The sequence below is a fragment of the Podarcis gaigeae genome (assembly GCF_964106915.1).
Source record: "Podarcis gaigeae genome assembly, chromosome: 9".
Classification (NCBI taxonomy): Eukaryota; Metazoa; Chordata; class Lepidosauria; order Squamata; family Lacertidae; genus Podarcis; species Podarcis gaigeae.
In genome coordinates, this window is record NC_139685.1 from 29,964,412 (window position 1) to 29,991,579 (window position 27,168).

Here is a 27,168-nt window from a genome sequence, read left to right on the forward strand (position 1 = left end):
CACAATATGGAAGCGACCATGGAAAAAGCTCTCTCTTGCATCACCACCAACCATGGGTTGTTGATGGGATCAAAAGAAGATGCTCAGCTGAGGATCTTGGCATCTGCGTAAGCTTTTATAGGGAGATACAATCTTTCAGAAGGTTTGGGTCCAAACCACATAGGGCTTTGTAGGTCATAACCAGCACTTTCAATTATACTTGGAAATGGACGAGTAGCCTGTGAAGTTGGTTTAACAAAAGAGTAAAATTCTCCCTGAAACCTGCTCCACTCAGTAATCTGGCTGCAGTATTCTGGGCCAGCTAAAGTTTCTGAACACTTTCCTTTGGATTCAGGGGGGTGGGGGGTTCCAAACACTTTACGTAGAATTATATAAAAAAATATTTTGCTATGTATTTTGTATACAGATACAGATTCATTTTTATAAAATTGGTACACACCATTTCCAGAGCCTATGTAGACTTTTCTAGCCTTGTAACAACAGACATTATTTTTATCTGGCTTTGGCTGAATGCGTAGTTTCCAAAATTGAGGCACAGCAAAATTTTATGCTGTATTTCCTACAGGGTGAAAAAGAAACAATTGTTTTACCTTCAATTCATAAGAGACGATTGGATAATATTGTGACTGTAAGTATTTTAACAATAATGCACTTTTCATTATGTGTGGTGGAGTTCTAGCCCTGCTTACTTGAAATTAATTGCACTGTGGTCAGTGAGGTTTACTCCCTAATGAAGTTTCTTTAGGAATCACAACCTAAATTTCTATCACTGTTGATTAGCATGTAACTTGATGCTCCTCCAGACAACCTATTTATTCAGCATTCATCCAGATTTGCTTGCACAAAGCATATGTGGTGGTTAGACTTTTCCCAATCTAATTACGCATTCCTCTTGATTTGTTTATGTGGGGGTAGTTATGAGCATTCTTCCTGATTTGTTTTGTAGGATCTTTACACATATTTCCATTTTTCCTTCGTACATCCCACATTTTTAAATACCGTATTTTTTGCCCTATAGGACGCACTTTTTCCCCTCCAAAAATGAAGGGGAAATGTGTGTGCGTCCTATGGGGCGAATGCAGGCTTTCGCTGAAGCCTGGAGAGCGAGAGGGGTCGGTGCGCACCGACCCCTCTTGCTCTCCAGGCTTCAGGCAGCTCCGCGCAGCCCTTGGGAGCCCGGCGCGAAGTCGCGCCGAGCTCCCGATGGCTGCACGGAGCTGCCTGCAGCCCCGGGCTTCGCCCAGCTCCGCGCAGCCATCCGGAGCCCGGCACAAAGTCGCGCCGGGCTCCCAATGGCTGTGCGGAGCTGCCTGCATTCCGAAGTCTGGGACGCGCTGAAGAGTGCGCCCGGGCTTCTCGCACCTCTCCACAAGCCTGGGGAGACTGGCGCAACTTCGCGCCGGGCTCCCTAGGCTTGCGGAAAGCAGGCTGTCCTGGGGGCTGGGGTCGGGGGAGGCTCGGGCTTCCCCCGCACCAGCCCCGTGCCTGGAGGGGAAATAAAAATGTTTTTCTTTATTTCCCCCCCCCAAAAAAACCTAGGTGTGTCTATGGGGCGGTGCGCCCTATGGGGCGAAAAATACGGTACATTTCCTCATCACTTTCTGTACTGCAAAATATCTGGGATTATTTTTAAGGGGATTTGTTGTGCTAGGGCAACAGAGCATTTAAATCCACTTTAATTGTACAAACCTAACATCCAATATACGGCTGTACCCTTCCCACAATAAAGTGTCAGTCTGAAGACACCATCGGTTAGCTTGTGGAATATTAAGAATAGCTGGGTAATCAAATAAAGTACATACGGTAGTGCTTTAATTTAATTTAATTATTTAATTTGTAATTTTGTTTTTATTTTGTATTTTTGTATTTTTATGCTGGGAACTGCCCTGAGATCTTTGGATGAAGTGTTGTATAGAAATGTAATAAATTAATGAAATGAAAAGGATTATACCAAACCTGCCACATGCATTTATTTTTCTTTTTAGCCTTCCGGTAATTTGCATAGCCGACGATACTCTAAAAGCCTCCAAGAATTGTTCTTCTCCCTACAGATGTCACATTCACAGAAATATGTGTGCAAAGATATTTGCTCAAAATGGACCGGGGTGAGTTACTGTTCTGGGTTGATGGTGAGGTTAATGAGGTGCTGTGTATTCCCAAATCATGAATGGTTTAATAACCTAAGTACAGTAATAGCTTAATCCTAGGAAATGCAAAAAAAAAACCACTGATACAAACATATGTTTAAAGGAAGTTGAAATTGTTAGAAACTTCAGAATCTAGACCAGAATGGAAAAATCCAGGCAGCAATATTTTTTAAAACACAAGTTTTATTGACTTTAAACCAAAGTCAGACAAATTTGTCAGACAAATAAAGCAAAGGGGTGCATTCAGGAAAAATGAGAGAATGCCCCCGAACACCAGGGGCAGACAGTTTTTATCCCCTTAGGCAAAGCAAAGTTCAGCCTCTAAACTCACCCCCCAAACATTCCCCTTTTGCATATTCATTGAAGCTCAACCAATTAAAGAATTGATGGTAGCCCTTCGGTTCCAAGCTGCATTATCCACTAGGTGGCGCTGCGAGCTTATAATCCTCTTGACCTATTTGCAATTCCTTGTAAAACCACATCCTGACCATCTGTGTTCTCACCTTATTTTGTGGTGGGCTACATCTTTCCTGTTGTTCGCTCTATTCTCGGTCTGTTTACGGGAATTGGGTCAATAGCTAGAGCAGGTGTGAAGCGCTCAGACCACATTTGCTGCATTTACAAAAATGCTGTGTGCAGGCAGAAGAGAGATAGCTTTTAGCCTTTTTAGCTTGCTCCTTTTAAAATGGCGTTTTTGGATTATAAAATGGCTCCAGCCTGGCTCTCCAAAGTGGACCTCTGGTCTCCACTCCTTCATTCCCCCCTTTCCATCACGAAAATGCCGACCGTTACGGTCTCCATTTTCGTTTTGATGGATCTATAGGTCACTCGTGGCATCTGTTGGGGCCAAGGTGCATACCAGACATTCTGACTTATTGGCAGAATGGGCTACCATCTCAGCCATTTGTAACCGCCTATTGTAAGGGTTATGGACGCCCCACTCAGTCATTTGACGAAAAAGTTGGCATGGGAGGCCAGGGGACTCTTTCCCGCTTTGGCCAATACACAGGTAGGTTCTCCAATTCTCCAACCAGATACGATATTGTTCATGCCAGCAAGAATACAGGAACATCCAAAGAAATAGGGCAATACATACCACTCCTACCCACCAACCTCAATATTTCCATAGTTCCTCCCACCAATACTCGGGGCCATTCCTAATATTCTTTTACCGCTGAAGGGCCCACTGATATTCGTATTCAATTATTCGCTGGGCCTCAGGGGTGATTCTCCACCTTATTTCGGAAGCTCCTGCCACTTGGATCAACTTCCCAACTATTCCCGGTGGGTGGGGACCCCTGTGGTTTCCTGGGAGAGTACTATATCCAAAAGGGGCTTCTTCTTCCACGTAAATGATGTTGCACCCACAAGAATATATCCACCCCTGCAATGGCCTGACACACAGGGTGACTATATCAAGGGGTTCTGGTCCCAATACCAAAAGTCCTAGTGGTGCCTCTAAATTTGCTGGAGAGCAAGTTTCTACGTTGGGGATGCTGCCCTCGGGCACCCCTCCCATCCAATTCTTCTGGAACTAGGTGCCCTGTCTGTCTACTGGGTGGCAACTCTTATGCAGCCACAAGAATACCCTGCCACATTCAAGGGTATTAGGTATGGAGTTACCAGGCCCAGTAGTTCAGGCAGTATTCTGGGATTTTGGGAGACTCGAGCCACCACGATAGTCACAGGTGGGACTGCAGAATTTACAGGCACCTGTTCAGCAATTTTAATGTGCACCTGATTCAGACACCCTCCCATGCAACACCCGGAGTAAGATTTGGGCCTGGTTTATCAAATGGGGTTGATATATCGCTTTACCATGCAACCAGCGGGCTATTCTCCCACAACCACAAGAGCAGTCTAGAACTCGATAGATTTCGACCGATCCTGCAGCTCTCCGGAGGAGCCACATCCAAGTGCGCTGGGCAATGCAGTGAATAAAGAGCCACAGTGGGAGAGTGGGATGCTGTACTGCGGCCGCCCTATTGAACCCTCGTTCCCAAGAGCCAACAAGTATGCCGTCTCTTACCACCGGCAAGACGAACCAGTCATAGCAGAGGCCAGCAGACCAATAGGGTTGGTATGGCTCGGTAGGGTCAGGGCAATAAGACATAGAGCAAGTCAATAAAGAAAATAAGAGAGAAAAGAGAAAGTCTTTGTGACTGTCCTTGTGATGAGTAGTCGCAGGATCTCGTTGCCCGTGGCCCAACGCTTTTCCTGGTAGCGTCAGACACAAGGTGATGATCAGCTTCAGAGGGTCAGCAGGATTTCAGACGCGTGTGATGTACCCAGGGGATCACCTCGGCTACTTTCACTGCAGTAGGGGATGAGGGGGTCGCCAGACGCTGTCACCCAGAGGAACTGGTGAACCGGCTCAGCGAGACTGCCGCGGGACTGCACGATGTACGCTCGAGGGAATACCTGGAAAGGAAGCAAACACACACACGACAAACAAAGGGATTGTACTTGTCCTTGAGTGATGTGATTTTTCATCTGCCCCAAACTGGCGGGGATGTCTTGGACGAAAGGGGGTGGCCTGCCATACAAAAGTTCAAAGGGTGATAGTCTCAGTCTCTTGGTTGGCGCACAGGACACAGTTTTGGGATGTAGCAGCAGTTAGTTATAGCAGCAGTTAATTGAGATAGGTTGGTGATGTAGAGTATTCTCCCAAGGTGTGCTTTAGCAGCTGGGCTTCCCAAATGGGTGGATTCGTGGCAGTTCTTCACAATCACGCTGGCCAGATGCTGGGGCACCACAAACACGGCTGTCTGGTCCTTCCTGGAGCGTTGCTCCTTCTTGACATGCCCACTAATGTTCATCAAGGGTGTAACGCTGTTCCACATCATCTGGAGTGAGTTCTGGGATTATTCTTTTGGCATAGCAGGCATTTCCTGGAAATCTGGGCTGCCAGTTGATAAAGGTTGGCTATATAGACATACTTCTCCAGCTGCTTGGTTGTGGCATCTGGCCCCATGTGGGTGGACTCATAGTATCTGGTTTGTTAGCAGTACTTAAGATCACTTCTGGGACCACTGCTCCAATAACTGAGGCAGGGGCCGGTTCCCGGCCTGCTTCCTTGGCCACTCTGTCTGCCAATCGATTTCCTCTGGCCACTTCTCCTGGTCCAGTCTTGTGTCCATACCCTCAATGCAATCGTGCGTCTGCTCCTCACCTTCTCCTACCGGCAACAGGGTAGCTGGGTTGAGGGCGGTGGTGCCCACTGGTGGAGGTCTCAGAGCTGCCTCACAAGCTGCATTATCTACTTTCCGGTTGCCTCTAGTGACCATGTCCCGACCTCTGCCATGGCCTTTGCAGTGCATTACAGCAATTTCTTTGGGGGCCCATACAGCTTCTAGTAACGTCTCAACTTCTGGACCGTATTTCAGAGCTTTCCCGTGGGCTCCAATCAAGCCCCGCTCTTTCCATAGGGCGCCATGCGCATGCAGGGTTAAGAAGGCATATTTAGAATCAGTATAGATGTTAGCCTTGCATCCAGCTGCCAATTGCATGGCAATGCCTTTCGCTGTTGGGCTTCACCTCAAAGGACAAATAACTCTTGGAGACTTTGGCCTCCTCAGAACTCTTGGAATGCTTGCCTGGCCTGCACCCCCACTTTTGGGTGCTCTATTGCCTGAGGAACAGCTTGCAACTGCCTTTTCAGCCTTTCTCCAACACACAGTCCATCAACACAGATGCGTTGAACCGTAGAAACAACTTCCCAAAGCAGCCTCAGCCCCCTCTGGGCTTGGTACTCAGCCTCAAAGATACCCCTTGTTGCCCTGTCCCAGTTAGGGCCCCTATGTTACTTCCCAGTTCACACAGAGTGCGCAAGCATTCTGGCGTCATCACAACGCCATAGTCTCCGCTGAATCCTTTCTTGAAATTGTTCAGCATACACTGTAGGGGAGTTACCGGACCTTTTGAGCCACCCCCCCCCCATATTTAATATGGCCCTTGTGCAGCGTCCCCAAACACCAAACACACAGACACGCAGTTCCCAACTTTCCTCGCCCAGTCGAGCTCGCGCTGCTGGGAAACGAAGTACTTATTGGTTCTACCCCAGGGGAATACCCTGGGGTTGAACACACACACACGCACCAAGTGCCTCTTTCACTGGACGCTGTACCACACACTAGCCTCCCGGTCCCCCCCTTTTTCCTTTCTGCCTTCCTTTAAATCCTTAAGCGTGGGTGGGTATTAGGGGCCAGTCCTTCCCTTACTGCCACCAAGCACGCTTGGACATGTGATCAAGATGTCCCTTCTCCTTAGAAAAGGAGGTTTCCTATGTCCTCAGGGCCCTTTGCCATGTACTCACCCCAGCCGGCTGGTTCCTCCTGCCCTGTCAACCTCGGTCCTTCAATCCGTTGTCTCCTCTCACAGGATCCAGCAGAAGGGTCAAATTGGCTTCGCCCTCCTCCGAAGAAAAACCTCGGTGGCGCCAGGAAAGCGGCCTATTGGCTCTTCCCCTGTGTCCTGCCTAGAAAAGGACAAGGGAGCTGCCTTCTGGTCTTTTTGAGGACTTAAGGTCCTTGATCCGAGTCACCTGTGGCACCAGAAATGTTAGAAACTTCAGAATCTAGACCAGAATGGAAAAATCCAGGCAGCAATATTTTTTAAAACACAAGTTTTATTGACTTTGGTTTAATTTGTCAGACAAATAAAGCAAAGGGGTGCATTCAGGAAAAATGAGAGAATGCCCCCGAACACCAGGGGCAGACAGTTTTTATCCCCTTAGGCAAAGCAAAGTTCAGCCTCTAAACTCACCCCCCAAACATTCCCCTTTTGCATATTCATTGAAGCTCAACCAATTAAAGAATTGATGGTGGCCCTTCGGTTCCAAGCTGCATTATCCACTAGGTGGCGCTGCGAGCTTATAATCCTCTTGACCTATTTGCAATTCCTTGTAAAACCACATCCTGACCATCTGTGTTCTCACCTTATTTTGTGGTGGGCTACATCTTTCCTGTTGTTCGCTCTATTCTCGGTCTGTTTACGGGAATTGGGTCAATAGCTAGAGCAGGTGTGAAGCGCTCAGACCACATTTGCTGCATTTACAAAAATGCTGTGTGCAGGCAGAAGAGAGATAGCTTTTAGCCTTTTTAGCTTGCTCCTTTTAAAATGGCGTTTTTGGATTATAAAATGGCTCCAGCCTGGCTCTCCAAAGTGGACCTCTGGTCTCCACTCCTTCAAAATCAAAGGAGAACCAATAACTTTCTTTCTTTTTAAATGGAAGTAATATTAATTATTAGGAACTCTGGTTTCAGCATGAGTATCATTAATCCCAGGGAAGCTATGAATCACTGTTAGAAAATATATTTCTTCCCATTTATGTGAACAGAACTGTCACTATAGTTCAGTTGCTAGAGCATGAGACTCTTAATGGGTTTGAGCCCAATGTAGGACAAAAAGATTCCTGCATAGCAGGGAGTTGGACTAGCAGACCCTCCAAGTGTCCCAATTTCCCAGGGACACCCCTGATTTAGAGAAGCTATCCCGGTTTCTGATTTGATCCTGGAATGTCCCACTTTTCTTTAGGATGTCCCTGTTTTCATTAGAGAATTATTGGATGGTATAAACCCCCAAATTGTCTGAATGCAAACTTATATAGGGAAGGGTTTTTGGTTTTTTTAATGTTTAGTGTTTTATTATGTTTTTATATATGTTGGAAGCTGCCTAGAGTGGCTGGGCAACCCAGTAAGATGTGTGGGGTATAAACAGTAAAATTATCATTATGGAATGGGACGTCCCTATTTTCATCGGATAAATGTTGGAGGGTGTAGACTAGTTGGCCCTTGTGGTCCCTTCCAAATCTACAAGTCTATGATATACTACAAGTAAAATTTCACATGATGTATATACAGTATTCATCAGCAATGTTCTCATGTGGGCCCTTGGGGCATTAAAAAGAAACTTTTGTAGGGTCAAAACGTTCTTGAAAGATTCACAAATTTTGGCCCATTTACATCTCTCTGGCCACATCTGTACTGCACATTTAAAGCAGTATCATACCTCTTCAAGCAGCCATGTCTTTCCCAAAAGGATTCTAGGAAGTGTAATTTGTTAAGAGTACTGAGAGTTTTAGGAGACCCCAACTCCTTAGAGAGTTACAATTCCCCAAGTACCTTGGGAATAGGCATTGATTGTTAAACTACACTATAAATTAGCTCTGTAAGGGGAAGCGCGGTCATTAAAAGTAATACCTCACCATCAGTAAATTCCCTCATTTACCATTTTTATATTATATTATTAAATTACTTCTAGAAACAAAAATGTCATTGGCATGTACCGTATATGAAAATAACTGAAGAAACAGACATGCAAGTGAGGAAACACTTAAAGGTAGGTAATTACTTGCCTTTAAATTGTTTGAAAGGGGTAGAAAACAAAATGTTTCTAACATTTGCTTTGTTCGTCACTAGCACTGCACGTCTTTCCATTTTGCGAAAAGCCTAAGACACACATCAGAGGATAAAAGTCAATCACACGTGAGAAACCCAGAGATGTTTATTCTAAGGGTAAGACACAAATCACCAGATGATGATAATTATACGGATAAGGATTTTGTTATTTATATGCCGCCCATCTGACTGGGTTGCCCCAGTCATTCTGGGCTGCTCCCAACAAAATAAAAACACAATAAAACTTCCCTGAACAGGGCTGCTGTTTAGGCATCTTCTAAAAGCCAAATAGTTGTTTGACATCTGATGGGAGGGCGTTCCTGTGCCATGTCAGGAGACGCTGTGGGGACCAGCACAGCCTGGTGTGAGGTTGTGCTGACCTGTGCAGCATCCCCAACACTGCGTAGGTTGTTGCAGCCTTCCGCTAGGATGTTTCTATAATTATATTATTCTGCAGTGCCAGGTGATTCCAATAACAGATATTGTATTGGTCTCCCCTCTCCCTATGCATTGCTGTCCATGTTTGATCAAGATCCTTGCAGAGGACAATGTTGTTGGACTACAACTCTCACCATCCGTGGTCATTATTCATGCTGGCTGGGGCGGATGGGAATTGGGGTCAAACAACACCTGGAGGGCTTCATGTCTGTTAACCCTGGTATAATTTGAAGCATTTCAAATGTAGGTAGTTTAAAAATCAACAAAGCATGATTTAAGCCTCCTTTTCCAATCTTGCATCTCTTATATGTACTACTACTGCAGAAGTCAACGGGCATTTTGTGTGTATATGAGATAAAGAGAAATGCATGCTCAACAGTATATATGCAATTAAAATGGCAGTTTATAAAGGCTATCTAATTAATTGTGGGCTTGTTCATTTATTTGTTTTTAGCCAGAGGCAAACATAAATCAGATGAAATGCCACTATTCAAGTTTTAGTGTTTGCTCAAATGAGTCACCGGATGGGGATAAAACTACTGAATTGATTGAAAAAGTTGTAATTTCTAGACACAAAGAAACAGAAACTCAGAAATCAGTGTATACAAACAAATGGCTCCTCCAAAGGCAAACAAGTGAAGAAACCCACCATTCAGAAAACACCAAGACAACTGATGAAAAGAAAATTAACAGGAGGATAATGGATTTATCGAGAAGTGTGTTATCGGGTTCTCTAATGTTATCAGATGTAAATAGTTCAGAAGATAAAGCAGACAGAGCTGCTGTCTGTGGATCCTCATCATCCAGTCTACCTCACCTGAAAACCCAGAATGAAAAAGTAAAAACCTTTAGTGCTCATTTGCTTCAAGAGCAGGGAATAACTAATGAAACCAGATGCTATCCATGCAAGTCTTCAGATGGCGATACAAACAGAGCTGCCATTAGAGGACAAATCAATTCTCCGTGTTTATCCAAAAGGAAAATCTTCATGATCTATATCTGTGGAGGCTATCAAGGTACAACCAAGCGCACCAGAATTTTGTGTTAAAAATCTTAAGACTAACAGATTTATTGTGGTATAAGCTGGTGTTTTGGGGTGGATAGGTAAATTATCACTTTCCTCACCTACTATCTCCTCAGTGTTTTCATTCTTCTTCCAGCCATGCCGGTAACTATTTCTGGAGTGCTCTTGAGCTATACTTTTTTTGTTTGTTTCATCCCTCAGATTTGCACAAAACAACACATGCAAATCACATTATAGAAAATATTAATGTAATTTGCTTGTGCAGTTTTTTGCTTCTTCTTTTTTGCAAATGTAAGTGATCAAAAGAACAAAAAAATACACCAGATATTGCATAGCAAGTTAATCTGAAAAGTGTGTGCTGAGAATTTACAATTGCCTGTGAAATAAATTATGCTCCTAAAAGTCATGATAACTTGTGGTGCTAGAGTCCAGAACCCAGTCCCCTTTCCATTCAAATAAGCACTTTATTTTTACATTGCAGTGAGCCTATAAATCATATACTGAAAGTCTGCCAGTTGCTTCTATATCTCCATGGGCTATAAAAATGTTGCTTTTAATCAACAAATTGATTTAGGTAATATGCTTGCTTTATTATCTTAATCAGATTCAGAAGTAGAACGAAATGCATTAATGGAAAAGTCCTTTCCTTGGCTGTACAAATACTGTAAAGAGAGAGGCTACGACTTCCGGATGGTGGACCTGAGGTGGGGGATAAAAGATGGCATCACTAACAATCACAACATGGCTTCCCTACATATGAAGACATTAAGGAAATGCCAGCAGTTGGGATTCCAAACCTTTGTTGTAAGTTCAGATGGTGTTAAGTTGTGGGTTGACATAAGTTGTGGGTTGACATAGCAGACAACACAGCAATTTCTCCAAAGCAGCTCTTTATTTTGTAAGCTGGAATAGAACTGACTAGCAAACAGCTCAGCCGGCCTGCTTTTATAGGCAGCCGGTTGTCAACATTGTAGCAACAACAACCCAGAGTTTCCCGCCTAAAATAACTGACGTGGACCTGAGTGAAAACTATCTACAGACCTGAGTGAAAACTATCTACAGTATCCCCCTGCTGGTCCAGGGTGAAACTTCACTACATAACAGATGGAATTTGCAATATGTTAAGCACACAGAGGGTTTTTAAAATGCCATTTCAGGGCCTAGTTTTTCCATTTCGTAAGTCATTGGATGGAAGAAAGAGGGGAGTCCATATCAAAACAAAAATGGATATATCTGGACAGGGATGTATAAGGGGTGTGTGGGGTGCAGTTCACCCTGGGTGTTATCCCTGAGGGGGTGACAAAATGGCACACCGCGGGGGGCAGCACTTATCGCAGAGCCTGGCCTGCAGCGCACCCAAGCCACACGTCTCTCCTGGGAGTGACGCGATGGCTGGGGGCCCCGTGTTGCCCGAAATGGCAGTATGGGGCTTGCGTCTGCCAGGCGGACTCCGTGGACAGCTCACCTCCACCGCTCCGGGTGCCAGAGCAGCTAGCTACACCCCTTGTTAAGTTGTGGGCGAACACAGCAGACGACACAGCAATTTCTCCAGAGCAGCTCTTTATTTGTAAGCTGGACAGAACTGAACAGCAAACAGCTCAGCCAGCCTGCTTTTATAGGCAGCCGGCTGTCAACATTGTAGCAACAACAACCTAGGGTTTCCCACCTAAAATAACTGACGTGGACCTGAGTGAAAACTATCTACAGTATCCCCCTGCTGGTCCAGGGTGAGAACTTCAGTACATAACACCCCTGTACCTGGATCACCCCTAGTAGCAGTCAGTTCATTAGGCTACTGTTCTGCTGCCTCAGTTCATTAGGTTATTCTTATGCACTACAGTCATACCTCGGGTTGAAGTAGCTTCGGGATGAATATTTTCGGGTTGCGCTCCGCGGCGACCCAGAAGTAACAGAGTGCGTTACTTCTGGGTTTCGCCGCTCGCGTATGCGCAGACGCTCACTTCAGGATGCGAATGGGGCTCTGGAACGGATCCCGTTCGCATCCAGAGGTACCACTGTATATCTTTGCAGCACATTTGAAGCATGTTTTTACCCTCAGAGAACTCTGGGCACTGTCATTTTTTGGGTATTCCAACTCTATAAGGGATAACAGATGTGCTTTGAATGTGTGTATGCAGCCTCAGTGTGGAATGCCACTGGCTTCACAAAACACTAAATGCACCAAGGCTTTATTGGTTCCATTTTAAGCCAATTTTCTCTTCTTTGGTTTTCTGTTTCAGGTTTTTATTGGGCAAAAACATGACGACCCATCTCTCCCAGCAGTAATAGCCAAGGAAGATTTAGAGGCAATCAAAGCCACAGTTGAACAAATGAAGCTGAGTACCAAAAAGTCAAAGCATAGTTTTGCTAGTGGTTTGAGGGAAGAAACTCTAGTAGATAAAAAGAATGAAATCCAAGGTGATATTAATCAACATGCCCTGAGCCCTAGTGTCTCAACAGAAGAACCTGAAGCTGAGACTAACAGCAAGAAGCAATATGAAATGATTAATTCAAATGGGCAGGAGTTTTCTAATGCTTCTCTCCTCACCCAAAAGACTGTAGCTGAATATGAGAGAGAACTTCAACTTCTGGATTGCTGGTACAGGTTGGATGAAAATTACATCCCTGCAGTTTACAGACTTCAACCTATTTGGTTAGTTATGGTCATTATTGTTGTTATTGTTAAATTACAGAAGCTTGGCAAAAACCCACAGGTGTTGGGACAACTGTTGTGTACTTTTCCTGGCATTTGGTGTCCATTTTGCTCTGTTTGTAAACAAATACCCTTTCTAGTACTGCATCAGAGGTTTGCATGTCATTTACTTCAATTGGCTATTGCTGGCCAGCAAAAGGAGTTTAACGTGAAAAAGGAAACCAATGTGCAGACTCATTCCCCCCTCACAGTTGCTGGTGCTTTGTTTGTGTGTGTGCAGGTCTGAATGTTTGAGTTTAGTATAAAGATGCCCCCCTGTGTGTGTGGGGGGGGGATAAATGTCATTGCTCAACCCAGCTGCCATGAGTGGGCAGAGCAGGAGGTGCAGACAATCTGAACAGCAGACTACGAAAATGAATAGGAAAGAACTGGTTTTCAGGGGCCTGTCCTGGAGTAAAATCCGAGGCAAAAATTTGACGGAACCTCCAGCATGAGACCAAATTGAAAATGGAACTAGGTCTGGATTTAATGGAAAGTATGGATGAGCCTTTATTGAGCTCTAGTCCATGAACAAGCATGTGTTGGCTATGTCTACTGCAGTTTGGTCTGAGATTGAAATGAACCAAAACAGTTCCTCGTGCAAATACGTATTCTCGTCACTTACTTCCATGAATATTACATCCAGAGACAGTTGTTCTATGCCAGAAATATCTGCTGTTTCATCTGCTAAAAGCCAGTGCTTGAATCATAGGAGGGAATCATGGAGGGACAGAGACGTCTTTTCTTAATTGTGCTGGCTTTTTCTCAGCCGGAACTTGCAGGAACTCAGTTCCATCACCTCTTAGGTGGGTGCCATTGCCATTATAAGAGAACAGAGGAGGTGCTCATGGTAAGTTCCAGCACCTCTTTTTCTAGAAAAATCACATTGTTTTTCCCCATTTGTTTTTGGAAGCTTATGGAGACCATAATATATGGCTAAAATGAGGAGAAATTAGGCATTGGATTGTGAGTTTATTTCCGGATTCTCCTAACTTCTTCCTCTAAAATGGAGACACTGTCCTGTGCTATGAATAACTATGCTCTGTGTATCATGGGCATTTGTGTATCATTGATCTGTTGACTTGTGCTCCCATCTTCCTTTCAAAAATCCAAAACTCACTTGTGAATGGAACATGTCTGTGGGGCTACTCTTCAGCATTTCACGGAGCTGACGAAGTGTACATTTCCAAGATGTACATTTGTACACCCAGTGCAAGAGCAATTGTACATTTTTTTTGTTTTTAGCCTGTTTCTCACGGTTCATGCATTTCATGTTGTCTGCACAGCACAGTGTACCAAGATATCCTCAGCAATGATCCTACTCGCAGGCAACAAGCAAAGAACAAATGGTTGGCGTCTTTTCAGAAAGTGCATAAAATATTTCAAGAATATGCTGCAGTTGCTCTTGGACAAGAAGCTGCCACTACACTGCTCAGAACAGGTGAGAAAGGTATCCAATATATGACCAGGATGTTGTTTTGCTTTATTATATGGGTGGTGGCTTATCTGAGTAGTTTAAATAGAATTATTTCTGTTTTGCAAGTTTTGCAACAAGAAGTGGATCAAGGATTCCAGGTCCAGGGAAAGTGTGAAGATCACTGTCACTGCTTCAAAAGAAACATCACAGATCTGCAGTCCAGTCTGTCAAGTCCCCATGCACCAAAATATATTGACGTTCACCCACTAAGACCAGAGATCAACAAAACAACGTACGAAGCACATCAGAACTTTGTGAAAAGCATTCACTCTAGGGTAGGTTGCTCAGAACATCATTGGTAGTTGTCAGCCACATAGGGCCTGGGCTACCTATAGAAGCATCTCAATGGATATTCTTGGTTGAAAATATCTCAAGATGCCCTGATGACATATCATGGGATATGAGATTTGTACCACATCATCCTCTGTAACAAGGGTGGAAAGCCCTTTCCAGTGCAAGGGCAATATTCTCTTCTAGGGACATAGGCCAGTGGTGGGTGGGACCAGGGCAACAGATGTAAATTTTACCTTTGTACAGCAGGCAAATTTCTACACACATCTCTCTCTATCCTCCATCCAGACATACAAGAGGAATCACCAGAGTGCAAAGGCACATTCCAGCCAGGCAAAACACTTGGGGGTGGGGGGTGCAGTAGAACCAGTGAGTGTGGCCTGGGAAAATTTCTTAGGGCCAGATCAATAGGCCTGGACGGCTGTATTTGGCCCCCTAGCCTGAGATTACCCACCCTGCTCTATAACATAGCAAAGGGAATCGTGGGGTCTCTATCTTGAACTGTGCAGTGCAGTTGCTTCGGGCAAAATGTATTGAACACCACTTAAGAAATAGTTTTTCCTAAGCTGTCCACAATATCCATGAGGAAATAAAGAAAACATTTCCCACTCTGTCTACCACTGCATTCTACATAATGATCTGCAAGTGTATACTCTGCCTGCTTTCGGTAAACCAATTCAGACCTTTTTCAGAAACCATTTCTAAGTACTATTATACACATTTTCACCACCTCACCCTGCCCCCCACCAGACACTTTTGGCCTTGATTTTAATTTATTTTAATCCTGTTATCTGAATTTGTAATCTTTCTCAGTTATCCCACAATATGCACTTTTTAAAGCTTTGTTCCTCTTCCTATCTTTATTGCCACCTCTGCTTGTCATTAGTCACTGACTTTCTTAAGCCATGCTCTAGACCTGAAAATGATGGAAGCAAAGTAGAGCCTTTAATGAACAGGTAAAACCTGACAAAATAAATATCATCGCTTCATCTTTTATGTATAAACCTACACTCCAAACACACTAGAGGGAACCGAATAGGAAGCACCATTTTCATTTATTTGCATTTCTCAGCATGAGCTTCAAACTATGCTATTGACAGAAATGGCTTACTATTTTCAAAGGAAAGGTCTTCATTGATTCCTTTCCCAGCATGTCTCTGTGCGATGTCAGACCAGAACATTGCACTGTTACAACATAATAAAGCTTGAAAGAAACATCTTCATTTGCTAGGCTGAAATAAACTATAGTCAATGAAACGTGTATTATTATTTTGCATTCAATTTATCCTTAAAGAAATAGCATCAGCTAGATTTGTGTTACTCAAAATCTCATACTCCATTCTAAACACTGGATGGCCATGTTCCTAATGAAACGGTACTGTTTACATGAAACTTAATTCCTATAAAATACGCCTGGGGACATAACCTACCATACCCTCCAACATTTCTCCAATGAAAATAAGGATGTCCCATTCCATAATGATAATTTTACTATTTACACCCCACACATCTTACTGGGTTGCCCCCAGCCACTCTAGGCAGCTTCCAACATATATAAAAAACATAATAAAACATGAAACATTAAAAAAAATTTCTCCGTACAGGATTGCTTTCAGACGGCTTGGGGGTCAGATAATTCCATACCCTCCACCATATCTCCAGTGAAAATAGGGACATCCTAAGGAAATGTGGGACATTCTGGGATCAAATCAGAAACCAAGACAGCTTCTCTAAATCAGGGACTTCCCTGGAAAATAGGGACACTTGGAGGGTCTGAACTATAAGTATGAAGAACTTTTACTACAAAAGGATTAAGCAGGTTTAAGTTGATCTTAAAAGTAAAGGTAAAGGGACCCCTGACCATTAGGTCCAGTTATGGCCGACTCTGGGGTTGCGGCGCTCATCTCGTTTTATTGGCCGAGGGAGCCAGCGTACACCTTCCGGGTCATGTGGCCAGCATGACTAAGCCGCTTCTGGCAAACCAGAGCAGTGCACGGAAACTCTGTTTACCTTCCCGCCGGTGTGGTATCTATTTATCTACATGCACTTTGACGTGCTTTCAAACTGCTAGGTTGGCAGGAGCAGGGACCGAGCAACAGGAGCTCACCCTGTTGCGGGGATTCAAACTGCCAACCTTCTGATCGGCAAGTCCTAGGCTCTGTGGCTTAACCCACAGCGCCACCCTTAAGTTGATCTTACTCGGGCACTAAGACTCAGTTTAACCTTCAAAACTTCTCTGATACAGACAGTTATCCTCTTCAGTATTGTTCAGTCAGCTGTTTGCTTGCTTGGGTGGTTGATGATGCCAACATTATAGGCTTGTCTTTACAGCTTCGTCACACAAATATCTACAGAAAAAGCATTAACTGGGGAAGAGATGGCATCAGCCCCACCACCACCAGATCCCATGCTTACTACCTTGAGTGCCTTTGCAATGACTTTCAGAAAATTGTCATCAATCACTTCAACAGGTCAGCCACATAACTGCTTCTTTGGTGAAACAGTTTAATGTATACATAACTTAATAGTAAAGGTACGTTCCATTATACTTCAATATAGAAATAGTTTTCCCATGGCACCTTAAATAATCAAAGCCTAAAAAATATGACAGTTGAAAATTTCTGATGTATTGTTTGCTCTGTTTCACTTCCTCACGTTAATTACAGAAGTAATTACCACAAGAGGAGGAGATGGACAGTAACTTAGGTGGCTTCAAAGAGGATTTGACAGATTCATGAGGATAGGCCTGTATGGCTATTAGACATTATAGCTAAGAATAGAACTTCATTTTCAGAGATAATATACCTGGGAGGACCTGTAGTTACAGGGGGTAACTCTCTCCATCATACAGTACTTATAACTTACCAAAGTTGTCTGATTGGTCTCTAGTAGAGGCAGGATGTGCATGATTTAAGAAAGCCAAAAACAAAACAAAATAAAACAAAAACCCAACCCTCTTGTACTTTCACATAGTAAATTATGTACTTTCACATAATTTAAGCAAATTAAAGAAATATAGTATGGTTTGGCTTCCTTGTCAAAAATACAGTGCAGACAGACCTTCCCTAAGAATTGCCACCCATGCAGGCACAATGCTAGGAGGGTCGGTGGAAATGGTTAGGGAGCAGGATCCCGTGGTCCAAAGTTGCATTTTAGACTTCAGATGAAGTCTTTCCAAAATGCCATTTCTAGCAAGTGGGCATAAAGGCTTGAAGATGGGTACTCAGTGGCACTTAATACTGTGTGAAGTGTGTGTGTGTGTCTAAATCAGGAGGAGGTAATTCTTGGCACTGCTGAGAAAATAAAGCTGTTTTAGTCACTTGTGATGGTGCTAAAAAGCCATACGATTTTTGAATATTGTGATTAATAGCATTAATAAAATGATTCAAATATGAGCACTTATAGATCCCATGCTGTGGGGTCGCTAATAAGGCATACTCCAGAGGTTGGGGATTATAAATGCCATCAGTCCAAACTAGTTGCAGCTGATGGGAGTTGTATGTCTGGAGGACATCACATTGGCTAACTCTTGCCATGTGGTTGCCAACAATCATATAAGAATGTTGACACCACAAGCACATTTTGTGCATGTCTTTATAAGGATAGTCTTTTCCCTTGTTTGTCACTTCTGAATGCTGGAAATTGTGAATCTCCCGTGTATATCATCGTATTTGGACATTCATAAAAGGAACTAGGTTTTTCAACATCCTCACATGGTTGTGAACAACTACATGTGTGGTGACATCTAGCTGGGATATGAATGGAAGAAAATAAATAACACTGTCTAAAAGTCACTGTAACCTATACACAATGTTGAAATGTGGATTAAAACTTTCCCCCTCCATGTTTTCATTTGACCAGAACAATCCATTTGAAGGATATTCAAGAAATGCTACCTATGCGAAGGAAGCAAGTATTTGAAACTCATAATGACAACGAAGTTCTGGAACATATCCGGCACTGTCAGGCCTTGTGAGTTTGGTGATGTTTGGTTGCTTAATTTACTTTAGCCAGGCTTCATGATGGAGAACAGTTGAAGAGTTGATATGATGGTTGTGATTTAAGAACAATCTTATTAGCAGCCTCTGTCGAAGTGAAAATCTGACCTACCCATTCATTTGAGCAGCATTCCAGTCATTCAACAAGAGCATATATGAAGGAAAATTAAATGATACCAATTCCTACTCACATCCACACCCTGCCTCTTTCCAGAACATAGACATGTTTGAGAAATAAAAGTTGTACTCTTGTAAATCACTTCTTCTCTGCTACCAACATGCCACCAAAGTGCTTTCTGGACGTTAGGTGATACTTAATATAAGGTTTTCCAGTGCCCTTGAAGGGCTGGCTCATTAGGCAAGGTGAGACAATCCACTCTGGGGAAGGTGGATTTAAAAGTACCATTAATGGGCAGCATATTATCAAATATTCAGTTCTACTATTGAAATTTTACCATCATAAAAGGCACCATTTGGATTTTCTTCAATCATCATCGTCATCATCAAATAATTTATTTATATGCCGCCCAACTGACTAGGTTGCCCCAGCCACTCTGAGTGGCTTACAGCTAATTAAAACATTAAACACAGTAAAATATCAAACATTTAAAACTTCCCTATCTGCGGAAGCATTCATATGTCTTTTAAAAGTCAGGTAGTTGTTTATTTTCTTGGCATCTGATGGGAAGGCATTCCAAAGGGCAGGCGCAGCTGCCAAGAAGCCCCTCTGCCTGGTTCCTTGTAACCTCACTTCTCTCAATGAGTGAACCTCCAGAAGGCCCTCAGAGCTGTATCCCAGTGTCTGGGCTGAACGGTGGATGTGGAGACACTCCTTAAGGTATACAGGACCAAAGCCGTGGCTCCAAAAAGTCTCGGCCATCACTTGGTCCCCTATCCCTAGAATGGCACTACTCCACAACACAGCAATCTCAGTGGTGGCAACTAGCCTAACACCAGTCTGGCATGATACCCAAAATATAGCATCATGTTGGCCCCTGGATCCTCATTGCCTGGGGCTTTGTTCCTTCCTTGCGAAAGGAGTTATAGAAGCAGTCTATAAAACTTTACATTAGCTGTGGTGGCTGCCTATTCACAGGTTCATTTCAGCCCCTGGAAATCATGGTTGTCAGTTGGCCTGTGTCAGTCTCTTGTCACCTATGGCAAGCCAGTGAGTGGTCACACACTTGGGTAGCGCACACTGAATTCATCTTAGATTTGTTTTCCTTTTTTGCCACACTATTGCAGATCTCTCTTTATGAGTATTTGTATATTGTCTGGAAACATGCAGGCTGAGCATAGGAGGAGCCAAATAGCTAAAACACTGTAGCACAATCTACTGCCCCACATTACATATCTACAGGGGCAGCCAGCCAGCAGCAGCACGTGTGTTAGGGCAGAGTTACTCTCCTGACATTGCTGTTGTCGCTACTTAACTACCAGGCTGGGTTGGGACAGGCAGCAGGGAGATCAGGTCTGCATGGTTACACCTGTGGGGTTGGCAGCAGTTTAGCTCTCTTGCTGGTGCACCCCTGTGGCCCTGAACTCAGTCCCATCCTGCCCCATCCCTGTCCAGGTAAGCTGTTGTGGCTTTGATGTCAGTAGGGGATGCTGAGCCCCACCACATGCATCACTATCCCAGCCAGCATCCCAAAGTACTGCAAGAGCTTACTGCTCAGCTCTTGTCTTTCTTGAGAAACCTGTTCACCCACTTCCTTATTCATTCACCTGGGACATGTAGGCAAGGAAAAGGCACTGATAACCTAAGGAAGGAGAGAGTTGTCAAACATGTTATCAAGTAACCATACCCTCCTTTGTGGACGGCAGGATGAATCTATCTGGATGACTAAATCTATATTGAAAGTAGCATGTTGTGGAAGATCATGAATGATTCTAGACTGAGAAAAACTACTTTATTTATTTGCTACAAATGGGTAACCCTAATTCACTTTCTGCCCCTTGCTGGAGGAATAAAAATAAGTCATCCTATAAGCATCTCCTAGGAGTGCTGGGCCACTTACTTGTAGCTCTCAGATACGTTGATATAGGATTTTAGGCTGCATACACACCACACCTTTAAAGCACATCCAAAGCACATTCCCCTGCCCATTCGCACCTGAGAATCATATTAAATGAAGTTTACCCCTCCCAGAGCTACAATTCTCAGCTTCCTCAAGAAAGTGCAGTTCCCAGGATTCTTTGTGGGCTTTAAATGTGTTTTAAAGGTATGGTGTGTGCACAGCATCAGCAAGTACACAGTAGTGACTAAACACAAATAGTGTTTTGATTTTCCCTCTCAAAACAGGGTTAAATGTCTACTAGGAAGAGAAATGTTTTTGTGCAAACTGAAGAATCGTCTTGCATCCTCGAACAGAAAGCTAGTTGTAATTTGTGGAGAGGCTGGATGCGGGAAAACTGCCGTCATAGCAAAAGCCGCTTCTTTGGCTCCTAGCTGGATATCTGGGTAAGGGCCTCTCACAGCCTCACACATATTTGGAACATAGATAAAAGTTCTTGAATAAAGATAACAGAGATAAACCCAGTGTCACCCATACCCAGCTCCCAACTGCTGCTTACTAGCTACCATATTTCCCCCCTTTGATTTGTCTTAGCTGGTATCACAGAGTGCTGTGAATTCTGTGAAATGTAAAATTATTCCATATTGATAACAATATATAAACTAAATTAATACCTTTATATTTGCATATTTTACAATGAGCCCAACATTCACTGTTCACAACGTTAAGTCCACCTTCAACTAGTTGATACAGTAACAGCACACATACATTGATTTAACAGCTAAACACATGTATTAAAAAGAAAACATTTTCATAAGCAAGGTAAAAAGCTATTTTATTTTATTTGCTTTCCCCTCCCCCCTTTTCATTCAGGAACCTCAGAGTTGTAATTCGATTTATTGGTGTTACTGGTGAAAGCAGAAATATCCGACTGACTCTCTTCAGCCTTTGCTACCAGATAGCTTCTATCTACAAGGTCTCGGTTAATTTATCCAAGGTAACAAATTAAATATTCCTTCTTTTTAAGGCTCAAAGAAAAAATTATACTGTTGCATTTTTACAGCAGCAGCACCTACATGCACACACTTTTCCCTCCACATGATTCAGCAAGAAATAAAAGTTAGGAGTGGAAGATGACAAAACAGCTCAAGCATAATGCTGACAGTGCTGCTCAGATAATGAAAGGTCAGAAACCAAGAAACACTTTTCAGCAAATGACCAGTGCTGTTACAGCTGGCAGTGCTCATAATCAGTTCAACATGGGGAAGCAAAGGGGATCCTGAGGCACATCTCCATCACTGCATCATCAAACACTGTAATGTGTTGCATGTCTACAGCCAACTCATGTCAGAGAACATCTCCAAAGTTAAGACAGATTTCCCACAATTTCTATTGCCAACACCTTTTTAATATTCTGCAAGCTATTAGGAATCCCTTGGTATCCATTATTTTTGCTGAGCTGACATTTCGTTTCCGCTCTTTACTCAATCATAGTCTTTAACAATAATAATCATTCTTACCTAGGAATGAATAGATTGGTTTATTTCCACGCCATATCAGTTTCTTATGTGTTCATTCGTAAGTCTGTTTTTTCACATTTCCACATCAACCTGTGAATTTTATTAAATGCATGAAAATTCAAATTGTTTTCACACATATATTTTCACAAATATACACATTTTTATACATAGCTTTTAGCTGAAAACAGTGTTGCAAAAATTTGAAGATGTGCTTGATTTGGATATAGCAGCAAAAATGAATAAGGACTATGAACTTTTGTGGAAACATATCACTTGGCTCTTTGGAACATGTAATTTTGAAGCATCTTTTCCTCTACGAAGTACTTCTGCAACATTTATTGAAGAAAACGGTTTATCTGGAAAAGGTAACAACCTTCTGGGATATGTCAGCTAAAGGATAACAATGAATGCAAATCAAGTTGATTAGCTGAAAAACGTTGAACGAAATTTTCAGGCATCTCTGTTCCTGTGACCCAACACAGTATCTATAGCTACTTGGGACTGGCTAAAATGTTTGCTATCTTTCTCAAAAAGGATTTTGAAGGATTGGTGGAAGAGTTTCTCTCTTTACTGGAGTCTGCCACACAAGACAAACCACTTCTAATATGTCTGGATGGCATAGATGAATTATCAGAGGAACATGTTGCAGAATTTCCTTGGATACCTCCTGAATTACCAAAGAATGTGTATTTTATTGTTTCCACGTGCACTGAATCAAGTTTTTCATGCTTCAAAAAACTGGAGGTAAAGCAATACCTTATTCAGTTGTTTTTTGCATTCCACACTTTCTCAAACAGTGGGAAATTCCAGGGCACTTTGGTAGGGTCAGTACTGGACACTTTCAGCACAATCCTATCCTTGAAAGAAAGTCCTGTTGAAATCAATGGGTCTAAGTCCCACATTAGTGTGTACAGGATTGCAACCTTAAGGGCCTTGATCCAGTCCACCATGAGCACAAATCCTCATGGATTCCCACATAGGGCTTAGAACATTGTGCCCCACCTCATATCCTTAGGGGAAAGTGAGAGTCGTGCCCTAATCTTGCTTTCCTTGAGGAAGTGGAAGAGGTAAGTTGGATGGGGGTATGAAACTTGTACCCAGACCTCCCATTCCATGTAATAATAGACTAGCATGTTGAGTGCTCATGGGCATAGGCCTCATGACTCTGTTATGCACTATGCAGACCTTTCTAAATGTGGGTATTGCTGTACCCACATTGACTCACTGGATCAAGCCCATGGTGCTTTTGTGGCATCTGTTTGTTTAAAGCTTGAGTAATTTATTTACTGAATTTATATTCTAGCTTTCCTCTCAAAGGAGCCCAGGGCAAATAGGAAGGTATAGGTAAGAGAGTGTTAGATTTATAACAACACTCACCCCAAAGCAACAGCAGCACCCTGAAGAGGGAGGGCTTTAGCTTGTAAAAGCTTTCTTTCTTTGGCCATATACAAACTGTTCTGTTTAACTCTCTTGGTGTGTATGCACTTTTTCCTCTATGGATTTTTCCACACTGGAGCAAAATGTGGATTTGCACTAGCCTGTCTCTACATTAACAGAGGGGCATCTACATGACACTTCCCCTATCCCAGTGTCATCCTGTACGTTTTCACCTTTAAATGCTGTGTTTTTTCCCCTATCCTTGGAAAGTCCGAAAAAGACCAGAATCAAAAGTCCCTTCATTTAAGGCAGCCATTTCATTCTACGTCTATGCCAGAATTCCAAGGTCAGTTACGTCTGTGCTTTGTACCCCAGCCCTTTCCCAATATCTGATGTGAGTCAAGAAAGGTAAGACATAGGGGAGTGTCAAGTTTTGCTCCAGTCTCTCTTTGATCTGTCTAGTCTAAAAAGTAAAGAGAACATGCCACCTATCTTTTATAGTCAAACGGCCACACAGGTGTTTAGTATTAACCCTGAGTCTTGATTCAAAACTCGAAGATCCAACCTGTGGAATCCTAGCAGAGATTTATAGGTATAATTATCTGCCCCACAAATCTGGTTATTGGATGAAGAAGTGCAGAAATCCAGTGATATTAAACCCTTTTTTGGTTCTTATATTTTACGGTAAATAGGCTGTCTTGTATTAGGCTGGCAAAATGACACCAACTCAATCAGGCCTGGAGACAATGTGATCAGGGGCAGACTTTGGTCTTTCAAATTTCAGCAGCACCCTGTGCGAGGCCAGAATTTGGTCCTCCCCCATCTTTTGCCTACCGTTTTGTGCATGCACTACATCATAGTTTCAATGCTGCAAGTGCCCTAAATCTGCCTCTGATCTGATAACTGAGATATGTTTCTTTTCTCCAGAAAATAACAGCGAAAGAGAATGTTTTACAAATACCTCCTTTGACATTTGGAGAAATCAGTGAGATGATCAGCTCCTGGTTAGAAAAGGATTGCCGAAGACTTTCCCAGCAACAGCATGATCGCCTAATGGAAGCATGCACAGCCTGCCCATTGCCACTCTTTGTATACTGTGCCTATAAGGAGTCCTGTTTATGGACATCTTTCACCCCAGAGGCAGAGGTGTGTCTTCCTCAAAATATACCTGATCTGTATTCATGGACACTGAGCAGAATGGAAAAATCCCACGGAGAGCAAATTGTAAAAAAGATGGCAGCTTATACCACACTTTCAAGAAATGGCATTACTCAGGAAGAGCTGCTCCACCTTATGTCAACAGATGATATGGTTATTAAGGAAGTAGCTAAATTCCAAAAAGTCTCAATTTCAGCATTCCCGCTAGTGCTGTGGTTGAAACTTTTGGATGATTTTGGAGACCACCTGAAAGAGCAAAGAACTGACCACACTTATGTTTTTAATTGGGCTCATACAGCTCTGAGACGTGTCTGCATGGACAGATATCTCAGAACACAGGATTCCCAAGCATCGCTGCATGCCACCTTTGCAGATTATTACCTGAGTAAAATTCCATATAAACTCATTGAAATGTCTGCATTTCAACCTTTGGCCTGGACTTTAGAAAAAGAGTCCAAGATCAGCTACACCTTTAACGTTCGTAAGCTCCTTGGGGCTCCGTATCACCTCATCAAATCTAAGAATATTACTGCCTTAATCAAAGAATGTCTCTTTAATTATGAGTTTCTCTTATATAAAGCCTGGGCTTCATCAGTTATCAGCATTGAAGCGGATCTAAGAGCAGCTATCGATGCAGACAGGTAGGCTTACAGCAGTAGAACACAACTGTGAATGTCTAGAGCTTATTTTACTTAATCACAAACCCTCATACTTACAGCCTGTAATCAACTAATCTGGTATGATAGTAGGGCCTGCCCAAGAGATTTGGCTGCCTCAGGTGAAAGACAAAATGGTGGTGCACTCCATTTTTCAATGTGGTGGCCATTGACTCTTAGGCCTCATCTGCACTATACATTTAGAGCAGTTTGATACCATTTTTAACAGTGGACTCAGCTATACAGCTGCAAATAAAACACTTTAAATGTGTTGTAAAGTGCAATATACAAATGTGACACTAGATGGCAACAGTGAGCTATGCCAAATTCAACGTATTTTTAAAATCTTTTTTAAAAAGGGATTTTCACCACGTTTTTTAATATGTGTGTAGATTCCACCAGCCACAGCTTATCCCAAAGAATTCTGGTAACTACAAAGAATTCTGAGAACTACAGTTTGTTAAGAGTGCTGAGAGTTGTTAAGAGACCCTTCTTCCCCTCACAAAACTATAATTTTCAGGATAGTTTACAGCCAATCCCTCTTCCCATTGAACTCTGGGAACTGTCACTGACAGGAAAATAGGGGTCTCCTAACAACTGTCAGCACTTTAAAAACTAGTTCTAAGTATTCTTTGAGTGAAGTCAGGACTGCTTAAAAGTGATATGATCCTGCTTTCAATGTGTTGTACACATGGGGCCTTTCTTTAACACAGGTAAATTGATCTTCATCCCACCTAAGGGCAGCAGGCTAGCTGAAAGGTGGGCACATATTGCTCTATCTTCCAAACCACTTCCATTGTTTATAGCACTGTTCAGCAATCCATTTTGTTTAACAATCAAAGCTACATTCAAATAAAGATTCTAGTTACATGCTAATCAAGTTATGAGTTTAGTTTCCATCCTGCCCCTCAGCTGGCCTTTCATTTCTTAACAATAAATAGTTGAGTCCCACAGTGTTTCACTGTAAAAACCACTTCTCTGTAAAAACCCCTCTAGTGTTTTATTGATATTAGAGCAAGGAAACTCAAATGTGATGTGATTCCTGCCCCCTTGCGTCCTCCACAGGACTATACGTGACTTAACTTTATTAAGTGAAGCGCTCAAGTTATCCAAGAAGGTTTTACTACAAGACCCTTGTCAAATGGCTTCACAGCTTATAGGCCGCCTTCATCGTATTGTTGCAGCAGATAAACCTGTGGCCCCAGGTACTGAAAATTATGAGATTTAGATTTTTAAGCAAGAATTTTGCATTTTCTATATTTTTGATATTTTGTTTTGAGCTCCAACCATTATTTGTCACTACGGGGACTTAAGCATCCCAGACAGAACCCAGGGCCGGGCCAGCCATTTGGCAGAGTGAGGCCACTGCCTCAGGCAGTGGAAACCCCTAAAAAGTGGTGCCTCTGCAAACGTCCCACCTTCTCTGCCACTGGAGCCAAATTTGCACTAGAATCTTTGGGGGCACATGAGATCTCATCCAAAATCATCGCTGATTCCATGCGCCACTTCTCCACAGGACAGGGTGGCACTTCCTGTTTTGCCTCAAGCGGCGAAATGGGACGCAATGGCCCTGGCAGAACCAAACTATACTTACATGTTTCCCGGAGGATTAGTCATGACCAGAGGCAGAAAGGAATACTGGAGGCAAATGTAAGGATGTAATTGAGGGCTGGGGACCTTTTTCAGTCTAAGGACTGCATTCCCTTCTGAGGAATGGGGCCAGTGATGGGGCCAGAGGCAAAAGTGGGCAGAACAACAAATGTAAATTTTACCTTTGTAGTCTAGTTTCCACACACACACACACACACACACACACACACACACACACTCCTCTCTGTACTCCATCCAGGGAAGACTGAGATCAAGGACACATTCCAGTCAGGCAAAAAAAACATTAGAGGTGTGAAACACACACAGTGAGGATTGTGGCCTGAGGAGACTTCTGAGGGTCAGAGAGAAAGAGACCTGGATGGCCCC

At 43.1% G+C, this 27,168-nt stretch overlaps 1 protein-coding gene and 1 long non-coding RNA gene across 3 annotated transcripts in view; one reads left to right on the forward strand and one right to left on the reverse strand.

Annotated features, from left to right (window-relative positions):
- Positions 1–27,168, forward strand: part of LOC310852222 (uncharacterized protein) — a 46,657-nt gene that overhangs the window by 1,532 nt on the left and 17,957 nt on the right. For both annotated transcript variants that reach the window (XM_083755265.1, XM_083755266.1), the window contains exons 2-17: positions 566–628; positions 1,986–2,105; positions 8,409–8,486; positions 8,567–8,662; positions 9,438–9,999; positions 10,612–10,811; positions 12,248–12,660; positions 13,986–14,140; positions 14,243–14,451; positions 16,799–16,938; positions 18,329–18,439; positions 20,768–20,926; positions 21,354–21,477; positions 22,535–22,744; positions 24,305–25,176; positions 26,257–26,396. In XM_083755265.1, coding sequence (XP_083611391.1) covers positions 566–628; positions 1,986–2,105; positions 8,409–8,486; positions 8,567–8,662; positions 9,438–9,999; positions 10,612–10,811; positions 12,248–12,660; positions 13,986–14,140; positions 14,243–14,451; positions 16,799–16,938; positions 18,329–18,439; positions 20,768–20,926; positions 21,354–21,477; positions 22,535–22,744; positions 24,305–25,176; positions 26,257–26,396 — 3,652 coding nt within the window. The remainder of the gene's footprint in view (positions 1–565; positions 629–1,985; positions 2,106–8,408; positions 8,487–8,566; positions 8,663–9,437; positions 10,000–10,611; positions 10,812–12,247; positions 12,661–13,985; positions 14,141–14,242; positions 14,452–16,798; positions 16,939–18,328; positions 18,440–20,767; positions 20,927–21,353; positions 21,478–22,534; positions 22,745–24,304; positions 25,177–26,256; positions 26,397–27,168) is intronic.
- On the reverse strand, positions 100–27,001 carry LOC310852588. Its single transcript, XR_014568294.1, has 3 exons — positions 26,786–27,001; positions 22,001–22,090; positions 100–218 (listed from the first exon to the last, which is right to left on the reverse strand). It is a non-coding gene; the product is annotated as an uncharacterized lncRNA (long non-coding RNA).